The sequence below is a fragment of the Amphiura filiformis genome, chromosome 5, assembly GCF_039555335.1.
Source record: "Amphiura filiformis chromosome 5, Afil_fr2py, whole genome shotgun sequence".
Classification (NCBI taxonomy): Eukaryota; Metazoa; Echinodermata; class Ophiuroidea; order Amphilepidida; family Amphiuridae; genus Amphiura; species Amphiura filiformis.
The window spans coordinates 15,706,698-15,730,492 of record NC_092632.1 but is presented as its reverse complement, the minus strand read 5'-3'; the positions used below and the strand labels follow the sequence as shown (position 1 = coordinate 15,730,492).

At 36.4% G+C, this 23,795-nt stretch overlaps 1 protein-coding gene across 1 annotated transcript in view; it reads left to right on the top strand.

The window, feature by feature from the left end:
• The first annotated feature begins 1,571 nt into the window (after positions 1-1,571).
• Positions 1,572-23,795, top strand: part of LOC140152710 (bestrophin-4-like) — a 239,588-nt gene continuing 217,364 nt past the window's right edge. The window contains 1 exon segment of the mRNA XM_072175171.1: positions 1,572-2,659. Coding sequence (XP_072031272.1) covers positions 2,519-2,659 — 141 coding nt within the window. The 5' untranslated portion in view covers positions 1,572-2,518.

Sequence of the window (23,795 nt, the reverse complement as noted above, 5' to 3'; positions counted from 1 at the left end):
TAGGTCAGGCTGCAATACATCTATTTTTCACTGAGACTTTTCTGATTTAAATCGCAAGAATAAGTAATCACTGGGGAATAACTTATTATTTATGGTATATATATACTCTTGACAAGGGAATGGACAAATTTTCTAATTTCGAAGAATAATTTGTCAAATTCGCATGGGTTTAAAAAAATAAACATTTTGATATAATGAGAATTATGCTTTTACTTGCACCAAATAATCTTGTTTATAGCGTTAGTGTTCAGGGGCGTAACCAGACCTGACCTTCCGGGGGGGCAAGAATGTAAAATTTCCCAATTTCTGAAAAAAAATCGTAGTATGTATGTGCGACCAGCATTAAACTGGTGGGGTCCAGGGGCAAAGCCCCGGCGGGAGTGGGGGTCCCCCTGAAGGTCCTTGTTTTTGGCATATTAGAAGCTAAAAAATCAGTGTTTCAGAGAACAAATTTCACAATGAAAGTAGTAGGACCCTATAGATCTTCTTCCCTCTTTCTTTCCCTTTTCTCTTCCCCCTTCCCCTTTTCTCTTCTCCCTTCCTTTTTTTCTTCCCTCTTTTTTCTTTTCTTCTTTCCCCTTTTTCTTCCCTCTTTTTTCTCTTCTTTCCCCTTTCTCTTCCCTCTTTTTCTCCCCTTCTCCCCTTTTCTCCTTCCCAATTTTTTGCTCTTCTTCCCAGTTTTTTTTTTTTTTTGTTGGGGGGGGGAAGCTTTCCGGCCACCCCACTGGTTACGCCACTGTTAGTGTTATCTTTTATTTGAAAATTCACAGAACTGGGTGAAATCTATAATATTTCAGCAGAAGATGGAACAATTGATTTCCTTCTACAAAGCACCATGATGTTTCCATCGTAGTTCCTTAAGGTAAGAAACCTTTTCAAGTAAAATACTATCAGGATATTGCTTAGTAACCTCAAAAGTATCTTATACATTAGTACAAATTAATTTATACTCCATCGCTAAGGCGACAACCGATTGATGCGTTGGAAAAAGTTAGCTACCCCATTGGTCAAATACCAATTGCTCCTTACTCAGCGATGGCTTATATGAGATGTATGCCTTTAGATATTTCTTGCGTGTCAATAACCCCAAGTTTAAATCCTTGTTTAAAGGAGTTGGTACAGACCGTTAGCGCCCCCTTTGAAATCAATAGTATACTTCTAATGCGTATTGGTTAGCGTTCCATAATTCGACACACGCCTCTTCAAAAAGGTCACAAGTTCCCAACCCCGTAATCAACTCTATAAAGTAAAACTTTACTCTCATTGAAGTCACATTTCGCTTGCTGTAACAGTTGATGACGTACTGCTGCTGTCGTCGTGCATTGATTCCCAGGTACCTGTATCTTTATAATATGTTACTTGGTCAATACATTTGTTATGTAATTCTATGATTTTCTGCATTTGACGACTTGAACAAAACTCATTCTTTGTAACACATCAAATGAGTATGCGCAATATAATACTGGCTAACAGCACTCCAATCGATCTATAATGCTCTGATTCCGTAATTAATTCAATGGCAAAATTCACGAGTATTTTCCATTAGATATGCTGCCCGGTGCTACAGCTGCTTATGCCTGCTTTAAATGGACAGTGAAAGATATAATATGTAGCTTTTCTGCAAAAAGGGCAAGCCCGTTAGGGTTTTTGCAATGAAACAATCAGTACAAGAAGGAGCACAAAGCAAAGACTCGAGGGAATTTCATTTCCTACAGCAGTAATCCCCATCAGTAGTAGCATAGCGCATCGAAGCAAGCTAGCGAGTAAGAGTTTAAGTCGAAGAGGCGCTGCCTCTTAACCATCTAGTCTAATTTACAGAGCTTCCATACCAATATACACAAACTGATTGGCTACTGCGCATTATCGTTCTCATTCTCATCATGCCAGTGTGTGAGTGCCAAACTCTACCTCTAGGTGCAATCATCATCACACATCAAACACTGGAGATTGCCACCTTTTTCTAGTCGTCTTGCAAAATTGGATTTCCAGCTAGCTGCTTTTGATATATTTAGTGAATGAATGTGATTGCGGATACTTTATTATGTGATTTTCTATCATTCCTAAACTGCGATGCAAACGAAAACGAGGATTTTGTAAAATGTGATATACTCATTTACTGCATGCCATGCATGGAGAAGTTTACTTTTATATCTTTGGCATCCACCTCTGACCTATGTGTTTGAAATTCCTTGTTTGATTCCCCGCCGTGTTGTTGCACTATAGCTTCATCTTCTTCAGTCTCAAAGCAAGCTAGGATAGGATAGTATACCACTGTGATTGATAGAGACTGAGTACCAGTTATTATTATTCAAGCCTATAAGCAATTCTGTGAAGTGGTGCCAGTATTGCTCAAAGAGGAAAAGACAGACTCGTATAGATTGGAAGGGGTTGTGTTTGACGATAAGTGCTGAAGCCATTGGTGATATTATATATCAGAGCCTCAAAACCCCACCATGTGCATTGCGGAAGAGGTAGTGGTTGTATTGAAACACTGTGTTCCCGGCTGCTGCCAAGTGCAATGCCGGATCCAGGTTCACGATTAGCCAACGGCTTGGGGTGCCCGCCAGAACCTCCGCCTCCTTATCCGCCACACCAATACCATCATCCAACTAAACAAAAAATTGTCAATTGCGTCAACGAGATGGAAATACTGAACAAGGTAAGTGAACTGAACCTTCAATGATGTTTTCCACACGTGGTGATGGTTATTATGACGGTTCATCCTTGATCCCTCATATGTTTAAACAAACACTTGGAGCACATGTTTCACACGTGGATGGACGTACATTGTTTTGAAAGCGCTAGATTATTATTTATGCATCTACCTGAAAGCCAAGATAAAACGATGGCTTTCTTATACCTGTCACTTCAATTGATGTGGCTTTACGTTAAAAGCAAGGCTATGTATACAAGTTCAAATTCGCTGTATATTGGATTTCAGTATTTTCATCTTCAAATGGTTTGCTAAGTTGGACATCAATTTATCACTTAAATGCTTTCATATTATTTTGAAGACGTTTGCAATCATGATGGTTAGTTTACCATCAAATAATATATTGATAATAATATCAAAGCCTACAGCGTGTCTCCAGACATACGTTGATCATAATTGAATTATTAGTTACAAGATGAGCTACAAATCTTCCCCATAGATTAACATGGCAAAATCAAATTCCACAACATGGACACATACCTGTGCTTAAGTAATGATCTGAGACCTGGATGACTGGCTGCATGGCTGCAAGTGATTAAATTTCACAGGTTGTGGCACAAGGTATGGCTGTTACGTTTAAATTGATTCGCTTCAAAGGAATTCAAAATCCATGAATCTATTTGGCACGACTGGATCTACGCTACGTCATGTATTTTTAAATATGTAGCCATTACGATATATTGAAAGCTCCACTGTGTTTGCAGTGTTTATAATAATCATGGTTTTTGATATGCTTGATTTATTTTATATTGCAAGAACGTGTAAATATTAGTGTCAAAATATCAATTTCGATCCACTCAATGGTTTTTGTTTAAACAAAATATTGTGTAACTAATTTGCGCACACTAGAACTATGATTTGACGCATGATCAATAAAAGTCAATCTAATTGTACAGCGCTGTGTCAATATAAATCGAGAAAAATCAATAGAATATCGGGTGTGAAGTTTATGAAAATCGACCTATATTGTACTGTCAATTATCATCCTATTCTCTTAAATTAAATCAGGAACTCTATGGGTTTTAAGACCAAACTTCTATGCCCCCTGGAAATATAATGCCGCGTCTAGTAAAAGATATCAAAGTAGCGCTGTATATATGTGAAGTTTCTGTCTTTTTACGTCTTTTTTGGTTTGTTTTAATACTAGCAACATTTTTATTTCCAAATTTAAGTATACCTTTATGCAAAGCTGGGTGAGGGATTTTTTGGTTTGCTCATTCAAATAGTCGAATTATTTGTTCTATTTTATTTTTTCGTCTCACTTGTGGGAGACGTTTTGGGTGTTTTTTCTTCAGAATCCTTAAGCCTTAACCCTAGCAATCTAATGCTGTGCCGCTAATAGTTACTAACACATGGCTTTTGACACAAGTAAACATGGTAAATGAAAGAAATGAAACGTCTTTTTAATTGAATATCAAATTCTGCGTGCTGAGTGCTTTAATGTTACAACGCGTAATCTGATAACATTGAGAAGAAATAAAATAATTACCTTTATTGATAGGGCAGGATATTTCTTCTGCCATCCGTGTATAAAATGGGTATACGAAGGTGATAGGTATTTGTGGCCTAAGATAGAAAGAGTCAGTTTTAGAAAATCAAACGCATTTACTTTTTAACGTAATCCCTCCTTCATATTCCAGCGGTCATGGAGCATACGGATCCCTTCAGTGAAGAAGTCGTTGTCTTTGACCTTCAGGAAGTGATCCACAGCATCAAATATTATTACGTCATTATCTGAAAATGGCGAGCACCAAGCTCCTTCACTAACCTCGGGAAGAGGTATTAGTCAGATGGTGTCAAATCATGAGAATAGAGCAAGTGTACGACCAGTTCGAATCCACGCTGCTGGATGGCCACTGTGGATTTGTGAATTGAAGTATTCCTGGTATAAGAGTATCACCTCTGCATAGCCTTGGCTTTCCTTGGAGCTGGAGAATTTAAGAGTGATGGATCCAGGTCTCAATTCTTGGGATCCACTCTTTCAACAAGGGTTTGCGTGGGAGCCCAGGGGTGGGAGCGCCCTAGCCTTTTGGTATGGGCTTGGGCAGTTGTCACGGCTTCGCCGCTTAGTCGTGGCTTCGCTGCTCACCCCCCCCCCCCGGCATAGTGGATCACCTCAAAATGGCAACATTATCCTTTGTATGTTGTGTCGAGTCCGTTCCAAGGAGCTACGGGGCCTAACGAGCTGACACCTAGGATATTTAAAGTTCTTTGTGGATGGCTACATGGACGCGTTCACAAACAGATACCCAGCTCGGTGGAAAATTTACTCTGTTACTCGGCCATCTCATTCTGCCATGAATCCACGACAATAGACTCATGTGTAGTGATGGTGACTGGCCTTCCGGAACGGGGTCGTCATCCTGCATCCAGGCTCTTCCTGTCACATTGGAACTTAACTTAGCAGCCCACTTCTTTCCTATTTTGTACAAAGTATCCTCCTCAAATGTCGAGGTAGCGGATGACTGCATAATGGCTGATTTTGACATTCCATTTTCAAGGTTTAATTATCTGTAACAGAAAAAACAATACAAGATAATAACTTCAAACTGTCTGTGTGATCATTCAAAAAGTAGAATTGTACATAATTTCACTCAACACTGTATGACCCATTTCCTTCTATCTTAGGCCACGAACTTATCAATCACGCCTCATCTTGTAAAGATTTGCTGTCAGGGGGAAATAAAATGGTCAATATAATGTAATAAGCAATTATTGTCAAGATTTGGAATTTTAACGTTTGGACAGCTAATTGTGTTCCTCATCTGTCATTGAGAAACCTATCGATAAATCGCCTGAAGGAAGTTGTAATAAGAAGGGGTTATCCACATATCTCAAAATACACGTAAATCATCAGCTCCATCAATCTTTTCTATTGTCAAATGAGCATGCTGCCTAGATAATAACGTTCTTGTTTACACGTAATAACTCACTCTGTTTCGTAATAATTCTGTTGAGCATGGTGAAGGATGCTCAAATGGGTGGGTGTGTTTTGAAATGGTTCATGTAGAAATTTAGGTCGACAGCTTTAATGGTGGAAATATTATGCAGATTTAATCAGGTCAAATAAAGGTTACCCTGGCATAATTATGGGAACATCTAGGTATAATTGGTGATGTAAGGGGAAAGGTGTCAAATTATTGATTTTTGTTACCTATCATGTTTCAGGTAGTGATAAATCGTGAGCCTAGTAAGAAATGAATAAATTAATTGCAATAAATTCAATTATTGTTAAAGCAACCATCTTAAACTGCGCACAAAAAGTGCTTATACACTTGAAAAAGATTCCGTACGGTTAAATATATTTTACCTTGATATAGGAACGGTTACTTTATTGTTGCTTATGTAAGTGGTGGTCACAAATTACTGATGGTTTGTTATCTACCATACTTCAAAATAGTGATACATTGTCAAAGTATTAAATATAAATAGAATAAATGATATGGAAATCTCTGCCATTATTTAATACCGGGCAATGTGGCTCAGGTATACAGAAATAAGAGGACTCTTTAAATGAGTGTCAAGTTCTTCCTGATACATGTTTTATGTTATTTATTGAGGACATCCTGGAACTGGAAAGCATGCCTTGTTATACCTCTTGCTTGTAGCACATAATATACTCAAAGTATTACTCTTATATCTGACCCTAAACATTTAAGATGCGTATGATATTCTTCTTCGACTCGTAGTCCATTCTGCTTTTTCTCATTTTCTTCTTCTTCGCCTATATGTTTTTTGTTCAGTCTTATTTTGTTTGGATATGCCAACACTGATAAGCGTACATTACTGTGTTACTTACTAATTGAAATATATTTATATAATTAACCTAAAATTTTCAATAGAACACTTCTGGTCACTTTTTATATTAAATAGAATTTTCCAAACTAATTTCTTTTTCTCTTTTGTGCTTCCTGCTATTTCTTCACATTTACGAAGCGGCCATTTTATAATTCAATTAGTGAGTTATTGAATCATACTCGTATACATTGATTGTATTTCTGGTATGTTTGAAAAATATGCAACCGTCCGTCAAATTAAATCAAGAACTCTCTGGTTAAGTTTAATTGAGTATCAATTCTGCATTCTTCCTGCTTTAATAGCCCAAATACGAAATATAATACCAGTAATAAGGAATAAATACCTTTAATGATAGAACGATATTTTCAACGTCTCATCCGTGTGTGAAATGGGTATATCTGTCTAGTAGAGATTTGTTGACAGATGGAAATAAAATGGTCAGTATATTTACGCAATTGCTGTCAGATTTAGTCAAAACGTTTGGACAGGAAATCGTGACCTCATCCATCATTGTGAAACCAGCTTCAATCAAGTTGTCACAAGAAGGGGTTATCTCAAAATACTGGTGAATCAATCTCTTTTGCTGTCAGATTTGCTTAACGTATTTTTGTTTACATGACCAATAACAGGGCAGTGCAATACTACGCTATAGTACTCCGTTTTATAATCAGGCAAACATGGTAAGGAATGTTCAGCTGTGCTGGGTGTTTTTGAGATGGATGATGCAGACTTTTAGGGCAACTGATTGAATGAGGGTCATTTTATGCAGATTTAATCAGGTCGACTATAGGTTACCTGACATAAGGTATGTGAACGGCTACATATTATTGCTGATTTAAAGGTACCGTTTTAGGTGGCGATATAGTAAGAAGTGCATAAATTAATAGCAATTAATGCAATGATTATTAAGAATAGGAACAACATGATTTCGCCTCCTGTATATTATTAAAGATATTATGTAAAACATACATAACCTTCTGGTAAATTGTGTGGTGCAATTTTCAATGCAGAATGGGGTTGTTCAACCTTTGGTCGTGGGTGAGGTCACAAGAAAAAAGTCAAATTCCCTTTTCTTTTGCCTCAAATTTCGTGACCTTGAGCATATTGAGCTGAATTTGGTCAATAGCAGACCATTTTACAAAGGACCCTTTTTAAAGGGCAATATCTCAGCAACTTAATCAGCTACGACTTTCTTATTACATAGGGTTATTTAACCAGCTGGTCATAAATCCCCAACAAAAAAAAAAAAATGGATATTTACATTTCGTTTCAATTTCAGAGTGGGTAAATGTCAGACCCCCATGCTGTTGAACAAAATAGTTTCCCTTTTTCACGGACCAATGATAACATTTCTTTGCTTATTTTACTTCTTTTATCCAAAGTAACATGCATGCCAAGTATGGTTTTGGTAGTAAAAAGATAGACCTGCCTATTAATTACCATCCTAAACTGCGTAAAACATTAAACAAAAGAGCCCATAAAATGGGCAATCATGTGTATATTATGGGCTCTTTTCCAACTGTAAAGATATTTTTTGTGCGCAGTATATTTCCTCAAATTAATGCAGGAACTCTTTTGGTATTTAAGATAATCAGAAATATACTTAACATACATAGAGCGCTATTCCGACCTCTTTTTACAATATGAATATACAAGCAGGGGCTAGGCTTGTGATGACCCATGCATAGTATATTCAAATTAAACGTCACTTTAATTGAGTATCACATATTCCGGGTGCTATGCATGCTATGGTCCCAACACGAAATCTAATATTAGAGAGATGGAATGAGATAGTTCTCTGTCACTTGTGTATAAAATGAGTATAACCGTCATAAAGGAGTGCACTGTCAGAGGCAAATAAAATGGTCAACATGTAATTTCGCTGTCAGATATGAAGTCAAAACGTTTGGATAGGAAATCATGTCCCTCATCCATCATTGTGAAACCTGCCTATAAATCGCCTCAAGGAAGTTGTCACAAGAAGGGGTTATCCGGATATCTCAAAATACACGTGAATCATAGACTCCATCAATCTCTTTTGTTTCCAGACTCGCGTACTGCCTAGATGTTCTCTTTTTAAATAACATTCTTAAACACTTATTGGTTCTTAAGTTGAATTCATACTCGATCGCCGAGCGATTGCGATGCACCGCTTTTGGAAAGCGATGGGCAATCCCCGAATTTTGCGATGCATCGCTCGTGTGTTTTTATTAATTATTCTGTGGGTTTTGCATTTATATTTATCACGACAATGGTAATTGTAGACGACAATTAAAATATTCTAAATTCCACAAATACATTTTAGAACATCCATTGCTGTCAATAATTATAGCTTTTAATTATTAATTCATCACCGCAAGTTAATTATCGAGAAAGGTAAATTAATTAATACAATAATAGATCCAGTTTGTTGTAAATGATTGGTTGATGCATTCACGTATCAAGCGATATATAAATTCGTGTGATATGACACGATATAACACACTTTATCGCGTGCGTTTCGACGCGATACTCGTAAGCGTTATTTGGTCCAATCGGAAGTTCATAGCAACAACGGGACTGATCGATTCCAAGCCCTAGGTAATTCTTTGAAAAATGTAGGATTTAATTTGATTAAAATTTGGTATACTTATGACTAATATATTTATTTGAATAGAAATGTTTAAGAAAGAGAATAAAGGTATTTGTTTTTAGCCGCTGTCGTGCATCTATCGTATAACACGTGACATCATTATTTTTAGCGTAAAACAACTCGGCTTCGTCTCGTTGTTTTACTTAAAATTATAATGTCACCTGTATAATATGAGACGACTGATGCATGGCAGCGGCTAAAAACAATATTTTTATTTTCTAAAAGGCTCAATGCTATGGTATTGTAACCATGGAAAGAATGCTCAAGTGTGATATGTGTTTATTGAGATGTCGATGCAGATATGTAGGGCAACAGATTGAATGGTGGTAATATTATGCAGATTTAATAAGATTGAATATTGGTCACCCTGGCGTATGGAAAACACTATATATATCATTGGCTATGGAAGGGACGTTTATTGCTTTTCATGCTTCAGATGGTGATAATAGTTAGGCTAATAAGACGTCAATGAGTTAAGTGTAATAAACAATGTAAACAATGAAGTCATTATTTGATTAAGCAATGTTAAGAACAATGAAAAGTGAAAGCTGTTAATGTTTTCTTATAGAAGCATCTACTCCCCATTACAGAAAAATACAGCACTAATTTTTTATTAGAAAAATATTATCCTGTTTTGCCAAATGAAACATAGCTAAATCCTAATCCTTAATATTCTCGGAAAGGAAAAAATACCCCAAAACGCTCTTTTTGATATTCGCCTTAACTAAACCCTAAAACCTATGGAAATATAAATGCGATTATTGGCTTCCTTGACTCATTTGCTATTCCATTGTTTTAGTTAAATGGCTAAAATTAGAAAAATGTCCCTCCTGCCATCCCACTTGCCTTAATAGAGTCATCTTTTTACCATATTGACAAGCAAAAGACAAATGATACCCATAAATTTTTCATAAACCAAATAATCACACTATCATTACATAAAGTCAATGACATATTAATCGACGTTATATGTTAGCTCTCACAAACATTTATCTAAGTCAATATTTTTCTGGTGTTATTCAATACACTGAATGCATTGAATATCACGATATAGCGATTAATGTCGCCAAGCAACTCGCTCAAGTGTGATAATTAATGTCAGTTTAATAAAACTCGAGAGATTCCAATAAGTAGGTAGATAGGTATGTTTCAGAGTGTTGCAAATCTCACTTTGCCCTCACAGTACAATAATGTCTTTAACACTTTGTACTCAATACATTAATTAATTATTGTTCTCTACTGGAAAAGCTTATTTTCTGTCTATAATGGGGGTGATATTATTTTTGCCGTGCTGTTCTTGTCTATTGTAAAGGAGATAATGGATTTCCGTGCATGTAATAATAACTTGTTATTATTAGAATAGAAGTTGATCCATCAACATCATTAGTGATTTTATTGAGTGGTCACAGGACAGTTATGTAGTGTGTCAAGTATATCTCAATTTTCATAATGTTGACGTTCTTTGCTTTTGATTTTCTGACATCGCTAGACAATCGTGACATGTTATATGATGTTGACCAAATGATCGTATTTCAGCTCGTATCAGAACTAATACAAATAGATATTGTGGAATAAAACAAAGATAATATCTAATAATTTCATCAGGTTTTTTTTAAATAACTTCATACTGTAGTGAGACATCGTTATATTTTGTATAGGAAAATGTTGTAACAATCGTGACTCTTGTACTGTTACATTCATTTATCAAGATGAAAGGCGAAAAGCACTTTATATCAGATGGAATGTTATAGATAGAATGGAAATGTCAGGTGCATTTTACACAGGTATGACGAGAGGTCCAACGATGAACAACAATCAATGCAATGGACGTTATTGAGGCCATTTCAGAAAGACATAAAGAGGCCAGACCAAACTTTCATTTCTTACTTAGCTACTGAGGTGTTAATTGGACCTGATAGTCATTATTGTCGTTTTTATTATGAAATTGTTTAGAATATGGACGTTTTAACATTATTCATATTCATCTGCCGTGCAATGCAATTATAGAGTGTCATTGAACATGTTTCCATTATTATTTTAATATACATTTCATTTTGTCACAAAAACATGTCAGTATACCTCATTTCTCGTGCATAAATATGTTTGAATTTTTACTGCGCATTCCATAAGGTTTGCTGATATAAATACAGTATTTTTGCATTTTCTCCTGGGTTCTATAGACGATTCTGTGTAATTTTTTACCCAATTCGTATCAGTTATTGTCATGAATTCTACAAATCTATTAAATAAAATCAATTTGATTGAATTTGCAAAAATAGCTTCATGCTAATTACAACACGATATAATAAAAGCTATACACGATGGAAGCTCATTATAGGAAAACGATAAAAAACTATTACATTTATATTTTGCAAATACGCCTATTTAACTCACGTATTCATACTTCAGGAAACCAGAAAATGCCAAAGGTCTGGAGAAATCAGGTAATCTATGTCATGCCCATAAGGTTTAGACGTAAAATTTCTCTTGGGAGCTTTGTTTCCCGGCGACTACCAAACAGCCGAGGCTCATTGATGCATCTCACATGGGGTAAGTACGTGACATCATACAGAATCCATATTTGTTTGAAGCTGTTCAGCACAAAGAAATACAACTCTCGTGACACGGCCTATTCTATAATAATCTTCAACTGTGCATGTCCACGCGCAGTTATTTATCATTAGTTCACATTAGAAAATAATGATTGTTTTTGGCGCTAGCTCTGAACACGCACCTCTTGTCGTCTTCAGCAATTAGCATGAGACGACATGGAGATGGCAATGATAAAATAAGTAGTCGCGTTTTTTCTATAAATTGTTTAAATCAAGTGAAATTAAATTGTTAATAATAAACTTAAGTAGAAATGTTACTCGTGGCTAGATTGATAATCGTTAGCATATGTTATCATTAAAAACAGACGGAGATCCAGAACAACGATAGCTGCTATTTTGAAATTCTACTACCATAAAATCACAAAAGAATGTCTGCCAAGGTTTTCAAAGATTGTTATATACATTGTGTACTGTGATATTACTCGGTACATTTCCATGATGTTTTTGTTTTGTTTTTTGCTTGCATGCTTGCTTGCAGTTAAAGCAGCCGTTTGTGAAGGAAGAGCAGTGATTTTGAAACGTTAAAAATAGTAGCGTTGTTATTTAATTTTCTTAACTTCGTCTTAAATTACCGTTTAATGATTATGAGGCAGGGACAAGTTTATAGTATTCGTTGAATGAATCGGAGAATGCAACGAAGGGTCTGTAATTGTTTTGACAGAATATGTCAATACCAAAAATGGTATGACGAAAACAAATGAAATGATATCAAATGACTCAAAAGCTTAAAAAAACCCAATAGATCATCGAATTACTCGAAACCTGTTTTGAAGTTGTTGATGTTGTTATTAAAGTTAATTAGATACAATCGTATGTATTAACAAGTAAAGTACACTGCCGTTTTTGAATTAAATGACTCAAACTGGACAAATATAACTCTTGCCATTCAACTATCCCCACGCTATGGAAGAGCCACTTAGAAAACAAAATTATTATTTGCTCTTTGTTGAATTAAGTCATTCCCAATATTTTATAAACCTATGTAATCGTATCAGTCGTTTGTAAATTCCAATCTCGAATCTATTGTTATCTTACAAAGTAATACAAATATACTCAAAACTAATATTAAAGCAATATCAATGTGTAGATATGAGAATGTAATCAAGCATTATGATATTTACAGACTTTCCCTAGCAATATGCGCTCGGGGTTTGTTATTGGTCATACACGTACACATAATGTGACACATGCCTGCTTAGTTCCAGTATTATATTTATTTGTTGGTTCCGCGACTGCCATTTTGTTTGTCGAAGTGGTCATTTCGTGTAGAATCAGGCTGGAATCCTGATCCTGCTTGAATCAATCTTGGAAAAATTGTACGTGCTTTTAAATAGTTTGTCCGTCCAATGTGATAACGTTCTAAAAATGCTTTTTGGTGACAATTTTTTTGGCTTTCAAATCTACAGTGTGCAGGGGACCGGGATGTTTTTAGACACACAGAAGAGCGATAAAAGTGATGAGCATATAAGGAGGGGGAGTAATATGACTTGATCATTAGTAATCACTATAGTTGGGTAGAGAAAAAGAGCAAGAGCTGGGGTGTTTTGTATCCTAGGCTTAATACTGTATCTTCTTGGGAAACGATTTCGAAATGACGAAAACGAATCAAGAGAACAAATTTGAAGAAATTAATCTCGGGCTTTGAGTTGAGAGAAAGGCAATTGTTACTAAATGATTGCAGACCTCTTGCATAATATTTTAGTGCAGACTATTTACAAACTGCCAGGCCATTTTGTAAAGGAAGTGACTTGTGAAAATAATCAGCAACATGCACTATTATATACTCCATTTGTCTTCCTCGAGACAGTCGTCAATGCGTGCTATAGTGAGGGTAGTCTCATAGAACAGACGTGATTACACTCATCTGTACACCTGCGAAACAACAGAGTACTGATGTCGCTGGCTCGAGGAAGACAAATGACTATAACACTAACAGAAATGATTTATTTATCTAATATGCAAATCTTAAAATTATATCATGATTAATGTCTCTCTTGTGTGGTATTTAACTTGATATTATATACGTTATTTTCAATATCCTGTGCAGATAAAACCTATGAATACCGCCGCGTACATGCTAGGCATTTATAAAATAATTGTAACTGATATAGGAATGATATACTTTACCGCCATGTAACCCAGTCCTAGATGTATTGATTTTCGTTTTGCTGCACAGGGAGAGCACAATTCCTACGATGGGACTATAGTCAGATGGTCATTTATAAGATCCAGTTTCATTTGGACTTGGCATAGGATCTCAAGTCTATTCTGCTATAACTCAGTTCCTTAACCCAATATATTTTTGTTCAATCATAGAATGACCTTTGAATATATGGGTACAAAAGCATACTTGAGCAATTTTGAGAACACATCAAAAAATCATCAAAAAATCACTGATATAATGGGGTTTTCAACAAAAGCAGCTTTTGTTGCAAACCCCTATATATCAGTACTTTTTTGGTGATTTTTTTGATGTTTTCTCAAAATTGCTCTTGACAGCCATCGCGGCAACAAGGAAACGAAGCAAGACTGTATTTTGCCCATACTTGTATTTCGGTGTTTCCCCCTACACAACCCTTCATTAATCCGAACTACATCGAAACGTCATGAGAATCGTCCCAATATTCTTATAATAACAGGGGGTTACAATTACAATGTAGGTAACCTAACATGTTGAGTGTGTACAAATAAAGTTTACTGATAAATTCCGTAGATAACCTGCTGATATGTGTGTAAACACGTTTGCGGACTTGAGGTCACGCTGTTGCATTATTCTGAAGTTGGAAACTGACAACCTTTTTCAAACGGTGTATGTAAAAATAAGCAACCCTTTTCAAATTCGTGTATGTAAAGGTAGAGCTCAAATATTTTATTCTTAGCAGTACTATTCTTGGTTTCTTTCCCTATTTAATGTGTTACGGTTATGGTAATCACTGTTGATAAGAGGGATAAGCTTTAAAATACAAAAATACAAAACTATTTCAAAAGATTAGCAAACACAGTTAGCTAAATATATTAGTTTCAACACACTCTTCACTTTAAAATTTTGCATTTATTGTGGCAGCAATCAGTAGAATTTGACCCGATTGCTTTACATTTGATGTACTTAAGTGCTATGTGGTCGTCGTTTTTGCTCCTGTGTTATTCAGTGATAAAGTAAGAGACAGCTAGTCTGTATTCAACAAACTAGTCATGGGAAAATGCGACAAGCAAGTCAAAATATCCTTTGCGATAGAATACGCATATTACTCCAACACGAGCTTTTATCTTACAATGATATCAACAAGATTATAAAGCAAACAATATATTGATTGTCTCTTAACTAAGAATTTTTAATCAATGGTCAAGGATATGCAACATTTTCTACATTTGAATCACGATTTATGTTATTTCAAAGCGAAGAGATGAATCTCTGTGTAATATGGAGGTATTGGTACAGTAGTTCACAACATGAATAACAAACATGCAATGCCAACTCCTATTTATATACCTAATAATACTGATGGTAATTAGCCTTCTCGGTAATTGACTGCCAATTGACCACCAAGCACATTGATTTTTAGCCATTAATATCAATATTTGATTCATTATAATAATTATTATTGTTTGTGTTTTGAGCATGATGGTGATGATGAGGACGATGTTTATGGATTACATAAACAAGAGACCCACAAAATCAATCATAATACCAGCGACAAAGGTGAAAATACAAATTTGACCCGCGTGCAAACAACCGCAGAAGCACCTTAAGGAATAGGTGGCACAGAATTGGTCAATTGAAAGCCGGTTTTAACGTCTCTGTCGATTTTGTAGTCTTGACTAATGCGTACAGAAAAGATCCAGACATTATATGCAATCTTCAGTTGGTCGTTATAATTGGTCGTCGCCAACGACTGAATTTTGAACTAACATGGATTTTGCCTATAGATCTCAGCAGAATACAGTATTGCTGCAGGATATTCCAGGCTTCTAAAATAAAAGGGAATTTGATACAAAAATAACGGACACTGTGATTTTGTATTGTACATGTATATATAACCATACTCACAATTGCTGTTTTCTGTTTAAAAATGTTATCCTATTTTGCTAAATGAAACATAGCTCAATCTTAATCCTTTATAGTCGGTTATAACTGGCAATAATAGTCCAATTTTATTAGTTTTCAAATATGCGGGTGAAATGGGCCAAAACATGCACTTTTGCATTGTTTCGTACATTTCCATTCACAAAATTCAAATACCTGGCAAAGTCTTTTGTAGTATGGGCAAACATTTGTAGTATAGGCTGTCGGAGTTTGCACATAGATTTAACATTGGTTATAGAAGGTATTAGAAAGTGCGTTTTCAAAAAATTAGAATACATAATCTGAAATCAGTCTTAGTACATGGGCTTGATTGTCACAACATATGAAAAACACCCTAACAGCGCACGTCAAAAATGAACTAACTAAAGGATTAGGAGTTAGCTATGTTTCATTTAGCAAAACAGGATAATACTTTTTAATCCCCCCCCCCTCCCACACACACACACCCCCACACACAAATCTTATAAGGCATATGTGAATACGTGTGGCCAATGATTTGAAGTACTATGTCGGTGAGTCTTATGAGAATCATTAAGCCTGTGGATCTTTTTTCTATTTACGAGGATTGATTTATTAAACATACAGTTGCGATATGTTTGTTACTAACGAGGCAATTGTGCGCTTTTGCTTGCATAGTTTACAAGCGTGGCACAAACCTGTCCCTCTCATTGCAAACCTTTATGGTCTCATTTACAACGCCAATTGCAATATTCAATAACCCAAATTAAAAAAATTAAGCACAAAAGTTGACCTTAAAGGTGTGTGGCCGGATTTCCCTACTTAACTTTGGTATCATGTGAAAGCTCATAACTTTCATGCTTTAACCACGGAGGAATTTGAGGCTTGAAATATGTTTAGTTTAAGCGATATGAATAAATTGTCGTGTGGTGGTTATGAGCCACTTGATGCATATTTTTGCTTCCAGAATCTAAACCGCTGCAGCCGTCAGAAATACTCAAGTCATAACTTTGAATAGGACTGTTTGGGTGGTGGGCCTCAATGTAAGGTTGAAAATGTGTTACACATTACAATTGGTTTTTGTACCCAACGTTCTCAAAGATCATCCTATAAGCGTAGATGCACATTGAGTTAGAGAACTGTGACCGGGCAGATTGCAATGTTTGAGATCATAGCTTCTTCCATAAACCAGAGATTTATCTGACGCACTAAATTTATCCCTAAAGTGTTTTCAAATCAAGATTAGCTAAACCACTTGCTGCTCTCAATATGTAGTTAAGCATTTAATGGTGTTATTTACAATACTAATTGCAATTTAAATATTTTGCTATGGAGCATCAATGTAGACTGAACTGCCCACACACAAACAAAAGCAGAATCAAATTCCCGACTATAGACTTACAGGAGTCTTTATCATCCGACAACATGGACCAGATTGCTATAGTTTACTAAAAACAAGGCTACATTTATTAATATATCTTAATGTTATTAAAAAAGCTAATAAGCATAAAAGTATTTCAAATTAAGAGGCGAATAATTTTGATATTTACGTAATTGTTTGTTCTCTGACATCCTTAATTACTCCGGTGCTATAAACTTTTAAATCTTAGATATTATTACTTGGTTTGAAAGCTACCTCTATCAGAGCACTGCTCAATCTGTGTATACCTATGTCGAATATGGTGACATATTTTCTTTACATCCAAATGCCCGTTTATTTAATGTTTAATACGTGTTTATGTTACATAGCCTTAATGATAAACAACGCAATACTTTGAAAAAGAAGTGCACAGCGGAATAGCTTAAATCAATGAAAAATGCATTAAGTGTGTCCTTATCTCGAAGCGAAACAGAAAGACCGATATGCTGGAAATATGCTGAGCATAAAACATTTTTGTGACATTTTTTTCAAATAATGTTAAAGTAAGTAGTGGGTTTATTTAAGATAAATAAGGTTGAGGCAATTTTAAAGGCATTTTTACGAAACTAATTCAATTACCATGATGTTAATCTGCAGGTGTATAATGGGTAAGACGTGGGCAAATTATCACCTTGTAAATCACACACAGTTTGAATTAGGTCAATAGATTGGTAGATTTGGGACACATTTGGGACTGACAAAATAAGACTGGTAATAATTGTTAACAAGTCACAACTTTTAGGGTGTATCATATATATTCACAGAACTCTGATGGAAATGATTTTTACACTTTTGTGTAAATAAAGGATATTTGTGCCTGTGATAATTGTACACATCTTGAATTCCAAGGGAACTTATATTTTGAAGCACATTTTAGTATCTCCATTAACTATGTTTCAGTTTTTCAGAGAGACGTTGTGTACCTTTATGCTAGTCTAGATTGTAGAAACATTTCTAAGTACGTGACAAAATCCTTGATCTGTCAAGCTTCACTTGAAAGAAAGTTGTTTTGCAGGTGAATTGTTGTGTTGGATGTTTAAAGAAAATTCAAGATCTTCCTCGTACATGAACTAGAATTGTTGGATGAAAAGAAAATTCAAGATCTTCCTCGTACATGAACTAGAATTCAGCTTTAGTCTGAGTCTATATTGGGATATAGATCGGTAAGTGGAATAAGTGGAATAAGGGTGAAACATAAGAACAAGTCCAAATTTAATTAGGCAGAAACGCCACAAGCGAAACATTGGTTTGTCTGTGCAATATAGACTAGCACTCACATCCATTACAAGCAATGCAGACATTCTTTACCTGGATGAAGACTGTATATATAGCCTTTGGATTATTAGTCCGTTTTTATCGATAAAAGATGCTCACATAAATCTGCGCTGCGCCCTTTATTTGACTACGATGGCCTTTATTCCCAATTCAAATAGCCCTGGATATCGACTGACGCCAATCCTTCGAGGTAGTCCAGAGCCTGGACAGATTACATTATGCTTGCAATAAACTGAAAAGTCATCGCCCTCGATACACAAAGAAAGTTGCAAAAATTACATAATTATTGTTTTAAAAATTCCAAAGCTCTCAATGTTCGTTAATCCATAGTTTTGTAATAATTATTGACGTTCCGTGTTCTTGTTTTACATCACGTTTGAGATGACTTAATTCTATTGAATTTTAATTTTAAAAATCCAGTATTTTCGTCATGAAAATAATATAATTATGTGAATGCAGTACAAAATGAACGTATTGCTTTGTTGAAAAGTGCATTTTATTTTCACTTCTTTGAACTCTTGAACTGAGAAGTTTGAATAGCCAATGTTTACTGACTATTGAGTCAGTATTTGGCCCCAATTGCAAATTAAATTACTTGATGCAATTAGTCTTTTCTCAAGTGAAATAGCGCTGTAAATTTCCTTTCCCAATTGTACGTCAAGCGAGTTTATCAGAGGAATGTTAGTTTGAGTTTGTGGATCGTGGCGTGGATGCTGGAAAAATACAATACAATGGTCGTTAAAAATTAAACTAAGCATTTCCTTTCTGTTCCTTTGCATTCATAAATAACACTTTAAAAGGTTTGATCTTGAATACTCATTCCGTGGGTTCACAGTGTAGTGAACATTTGAAAGCAATTCCAAAGGTTTGCTGATATAAATACCGTAATGTTACTTCTTTCTTTGGTTTCAATGTCAGGATATTGAAGTATACATTAAACTACACAAGGGATATGTATCGCTGGCCAAATACGACAAATCCCTTGGTCCAAGCATGAAGCCTTCATGGTAGGAGCAAGCATCCTTCATGGTAGGACCAAGCATCCTTCAAGGTAGGAGCAAGGAGTGCTTAGCCAATCACATTCAAAATTTACTTCAGCCAAGCCCAAGCAGCCAATCACACGCTTCAGCGTAGTGCTTGACGCTACCATGAAGGATGTGCCTTCACACTTGGACCAAGCAGTCTTCACGCTTGGACCAACCATCCTTCAAGGTAGGAGCAAGCATCCTTCATTGTAGGACCAAGCATCCTTCATGGTAGGACCAAGCATCCTTCAAGGTAGGAGCAAGGAGTGCTTAACCAATCACATTCAAAATTTACTTCAGCCAAGCCCAAGCAGCCAATCACACGCTTCAGCGTAGTGCTTGACGCTACCATGAAGGATGTGCCTTCACACTTGGACCAAGCAGTCTTCACGCTTGGACCAACCATCCTTCAAGGTAGGAGCAAGCATCCTTCATTGTAGGACCAAGCATCCTTCATGGTAGGACCAAGCATCCTTCAAGGTAGGAGCAAGGAGTGCTTAGCCAATCACATTCAAAATTTACTTCAGCCAAGCCCAAGCAGCCAATCACACGCTTCAGCGTAGTGCTTGACGCTACCATGAAGGATGTGCCTTCACACTTGGACCAAGCAGTCTTCACGCTTGGACCAACCATCCTTCAAGGTAGGAGCAAGTATATTTGAAGATATGTCGTATTTGGCTAGCATGGCCAAATACGACAAAACCCTCTTCACGCTTGGACCAAGCAATCCTACATGGTTGGACCAAGCAATCCTAGTTTATATTTTGTCAATCGCTATTTTGGCGAGCGACGCCATGCTACTGCCAAGCATATGTCGCCAATCACTTTTGTATGTTTACTTCATCGAAGGCCTAATAGCCAATCACACGCTTCAGCGTAGTGCTTGACACTTCCGCGATACTTACATTATATATATATTCAATCACAGTCAATCGCTTCGGCCAAGGATGCTTCGTACTACCTTCAAGAGAATGCATAGATCAATCGCTAAGCTAAGCGAGCGACGGCGCATTCTACTAACAAGCAATATCTAGCCAATGACAGCTTGATGTTTACTACATTGAAGGCCAAACAACGAATCACACGCTTCAGTGTAGTGCTTGATACTTCTGCGATGCTTGCCTGCATACTCTAATGAGGACGTCTCCCGGGGTATACATGTTTGCTCAGAGAATTGAAAGGTGTTAATTGTGTTTATGTCCCGGGTTTATGTTGGCGATAAAGTGTAATTTTTATTGTGCAAATTACATAAAAAATGTGATATATAAAAAAAAATAATGTAGAGAATATTTAAACAATTAGCAATAATTATTAAAAGTCACATAACGTTAAAACTTACAATGTTTTTAAAATTTGTATTAAATTGTAAAATCTCTCATTAATTTTGTAAAATGCTGGTTATATTTCTTTTAATTTATAGGTCTATTCCTGTAAAGGACGTGCATGGGGGGGGGGGCTCATTAAAAAAAGTTGGTGAGTATATGTTCCCCTGGAATTTTGAGGATGACGGCGGACCGGTCAAAGAGTGTTTTTTGGAGCTGCAAACAAGTAAAATGGGGACTTCTGGAGATGCGAATAGTCAAAAGTCAAAAACATGAATTATGAGGAATGAGCAATTTTGGAGTCTTTACAGCTGGTCTTTCGGAGCTCTATTTTGGTCAAATATATAGCCTGATCTTTCGGAGATGCACAATCCATCTCGTGTTAACTGTTAAGTGCCCCCCCGTGCATACGAGTAAAATTAATTTTAGATTGCTGATATTTAACACTTAATCAATATGCGTGATATTACTTTATTTTTAGAGTCAATCGTTTAAGAAAACAGTGCACGTGTGTAGACCTATTCATGTGTAGTTTGTTTGTTTTTGTTTAAACGGTCGCTCCATGTGGATATTCATTTCGGTCCTGATGGGACCAGGCTCAAACAACTTGCTCAAGCCAGGCTGAAAGGCCCATTATAAACATGCTACTATTTAGGGATGTGCTGGGATTTAACTTTAATTCTAAAGCGAGTGTAAACTGCGCGTAAAAGTCCAATTATTTCGTGTTATTATTTATATGCTGCTTCCACTTTTAACTAATCAATTTACCTTTATAAGTATTACATTAAATATTGCCTTATTAATTTAAAACCATCCTTCATGGTAGGAGCAAGCAGTATTTAGCCAAGCGCTAGCCATTACTCGTTGATGGTCGATAAACGTCCCAATAAATCGGACTTAGTCACCGGTCAGTTCTACAGCATAGATATCCATGGCTAACGATGGTTAACTATGGAAACATGTTAAAGGACATCAAGAAAATTTTCTAAGTTATTTATTTTGAGCTCTTTCGAGACGAGTAATGGATATATTCTGTAGATTTAGGTTTTGTCTGTGACTGCTAATGTGAGGCCGTCGTAGGTCGTACGGGGCTCAAACTCGGTGGGTGGGTGTAGTTCTGTCCTGGCAAGAAGCAGTTTATGTTCGTTAAGTCATCCGACCCCGGGGCCCCCTCCAAGGGGTCATTTGAGGTCAAATGACTAAAAACTGCCATATGGGCATGAAACTAGGTCCTACGGGACTCAAACTCGGTGGGTGGGTGTAGTTCTGTCCTGGCAAGAAGATGTTCATGTTCGTTAAGTTATCCGACCCCAGGGGCCCCTCCCAGGGGTCATTTGAGGTAAAATGACTAAAAACTGTCATATGGGCATGAAACTAGGTCGTACGGGGCTCAAACTCGGTGGGTGGGTGTTGTTCTGTCCTGTCAAGAAGATGTTTATGTTCGTTTTAAAGTCATCTGACACCGGGGTCCGCTCCCAGGGGTCATCTGAGGTCAAATTACTAAAAAGTGTCGTATGGGCATGAAACTTGGTAGGTACAGTCAACATTTAAAACAACATTTTTGAAGGTAAATTTGGGGTCATCCAAGGTCACCACGGGTCATCTGAGGTCAAATTAGTAAAAACTCATATATGGGCATGAAACTTGGTGGGTACAGTCAACAGTTAGAGTTATAAGTTTAGATCATTTTGGGGTCATCCAAGGTCACCCAGGGGTCATCTGAGGTCAAATTACTAAAACTGTCGTATGGGCATGAAACTTGGTGGGTACAGTCAACATTTAGAGCCAAATTTTGGAAGGTCATTTTGGGGTCGCCAGGGTCATCTGAGGTCAAATTAGTAAAACTGTCATATGGACATGTCACCATCAGCCTGGTAATCGCGCCCAGCCGAGAACCGCCAAATATGGTAACCGCCTAGCGCCTAGTCTATTTTAAAACTGATGCATCAATGACTATGTTCATCATGTCATTATTGTATCATTCTCACATACATTAGGAAATGAATTTGGAGAATAGAGGCCTTGCATGTGACATATCATCCCGTAAATATGGCGGACTACTCAAATGCATTCAACAAAGCATGATTGCAATCAAATAGGTTGATGACAACATTTGATTGAATGGACTGCACTCCGCCATAACTACGGTGAAGGACACCGGCTCAAATCCTTTGTTTGGAGCCAATCGATAATTTCATGCAGGGCCTCTATACTTTCTGTTAATAAAATACTATGCTGACCTCACACTCCAGTAATTTCAGATCATTGAGCTCAGTAATGGTAATACATCAAAGAATGTCTTCCAATTCATGAAAACAAATAGATAATCTGCATATCGGATTAAAAGCTTGAGGCATTTCAATTGCAAGGCCCATTACTTTTCCACCAACAACAACATAGGCCTACAAGTGTATATAATGTAGCATGTGCACACATTATCATGTTGTGGATGTTGAATCAAGCTGCAGTGCCTACCCATTCCCAAATAAATGCAGTGACCAACCGGTGTTCACTCATGATTGACGTACTGATCATTATGTATGATTTAAACTCATAGGTTTTGGCAATTTGGGAGGGGTGGGTTCAAAATGACCCCATAGGATTATACGGGGGTAAAAATTTCAAATTGCTCAAATACCCCTTTCAAATATATCAAATTATTTAAATAAATAAATAAATAAATGAATAAATGAATGAATGAATGAATGAATGAATGAATGAATGAATGAATGAATGAATGAATGAATGAATGAATGAATGAATGAATGAATGAATGAATGAATAAATAAATAAATAAATAAATAAATAAATGAAAAAAAATTGAACAAATTGTAGCGTAGCATTAAAATCATAACAACCATTGCTGGCAGGCGGATTCGAACCAACGATATTGACATTACCAGTCTGATGCTCTAACACGGAGCTATGCCATCATCTAGTAATGAGGGTCGAGTTT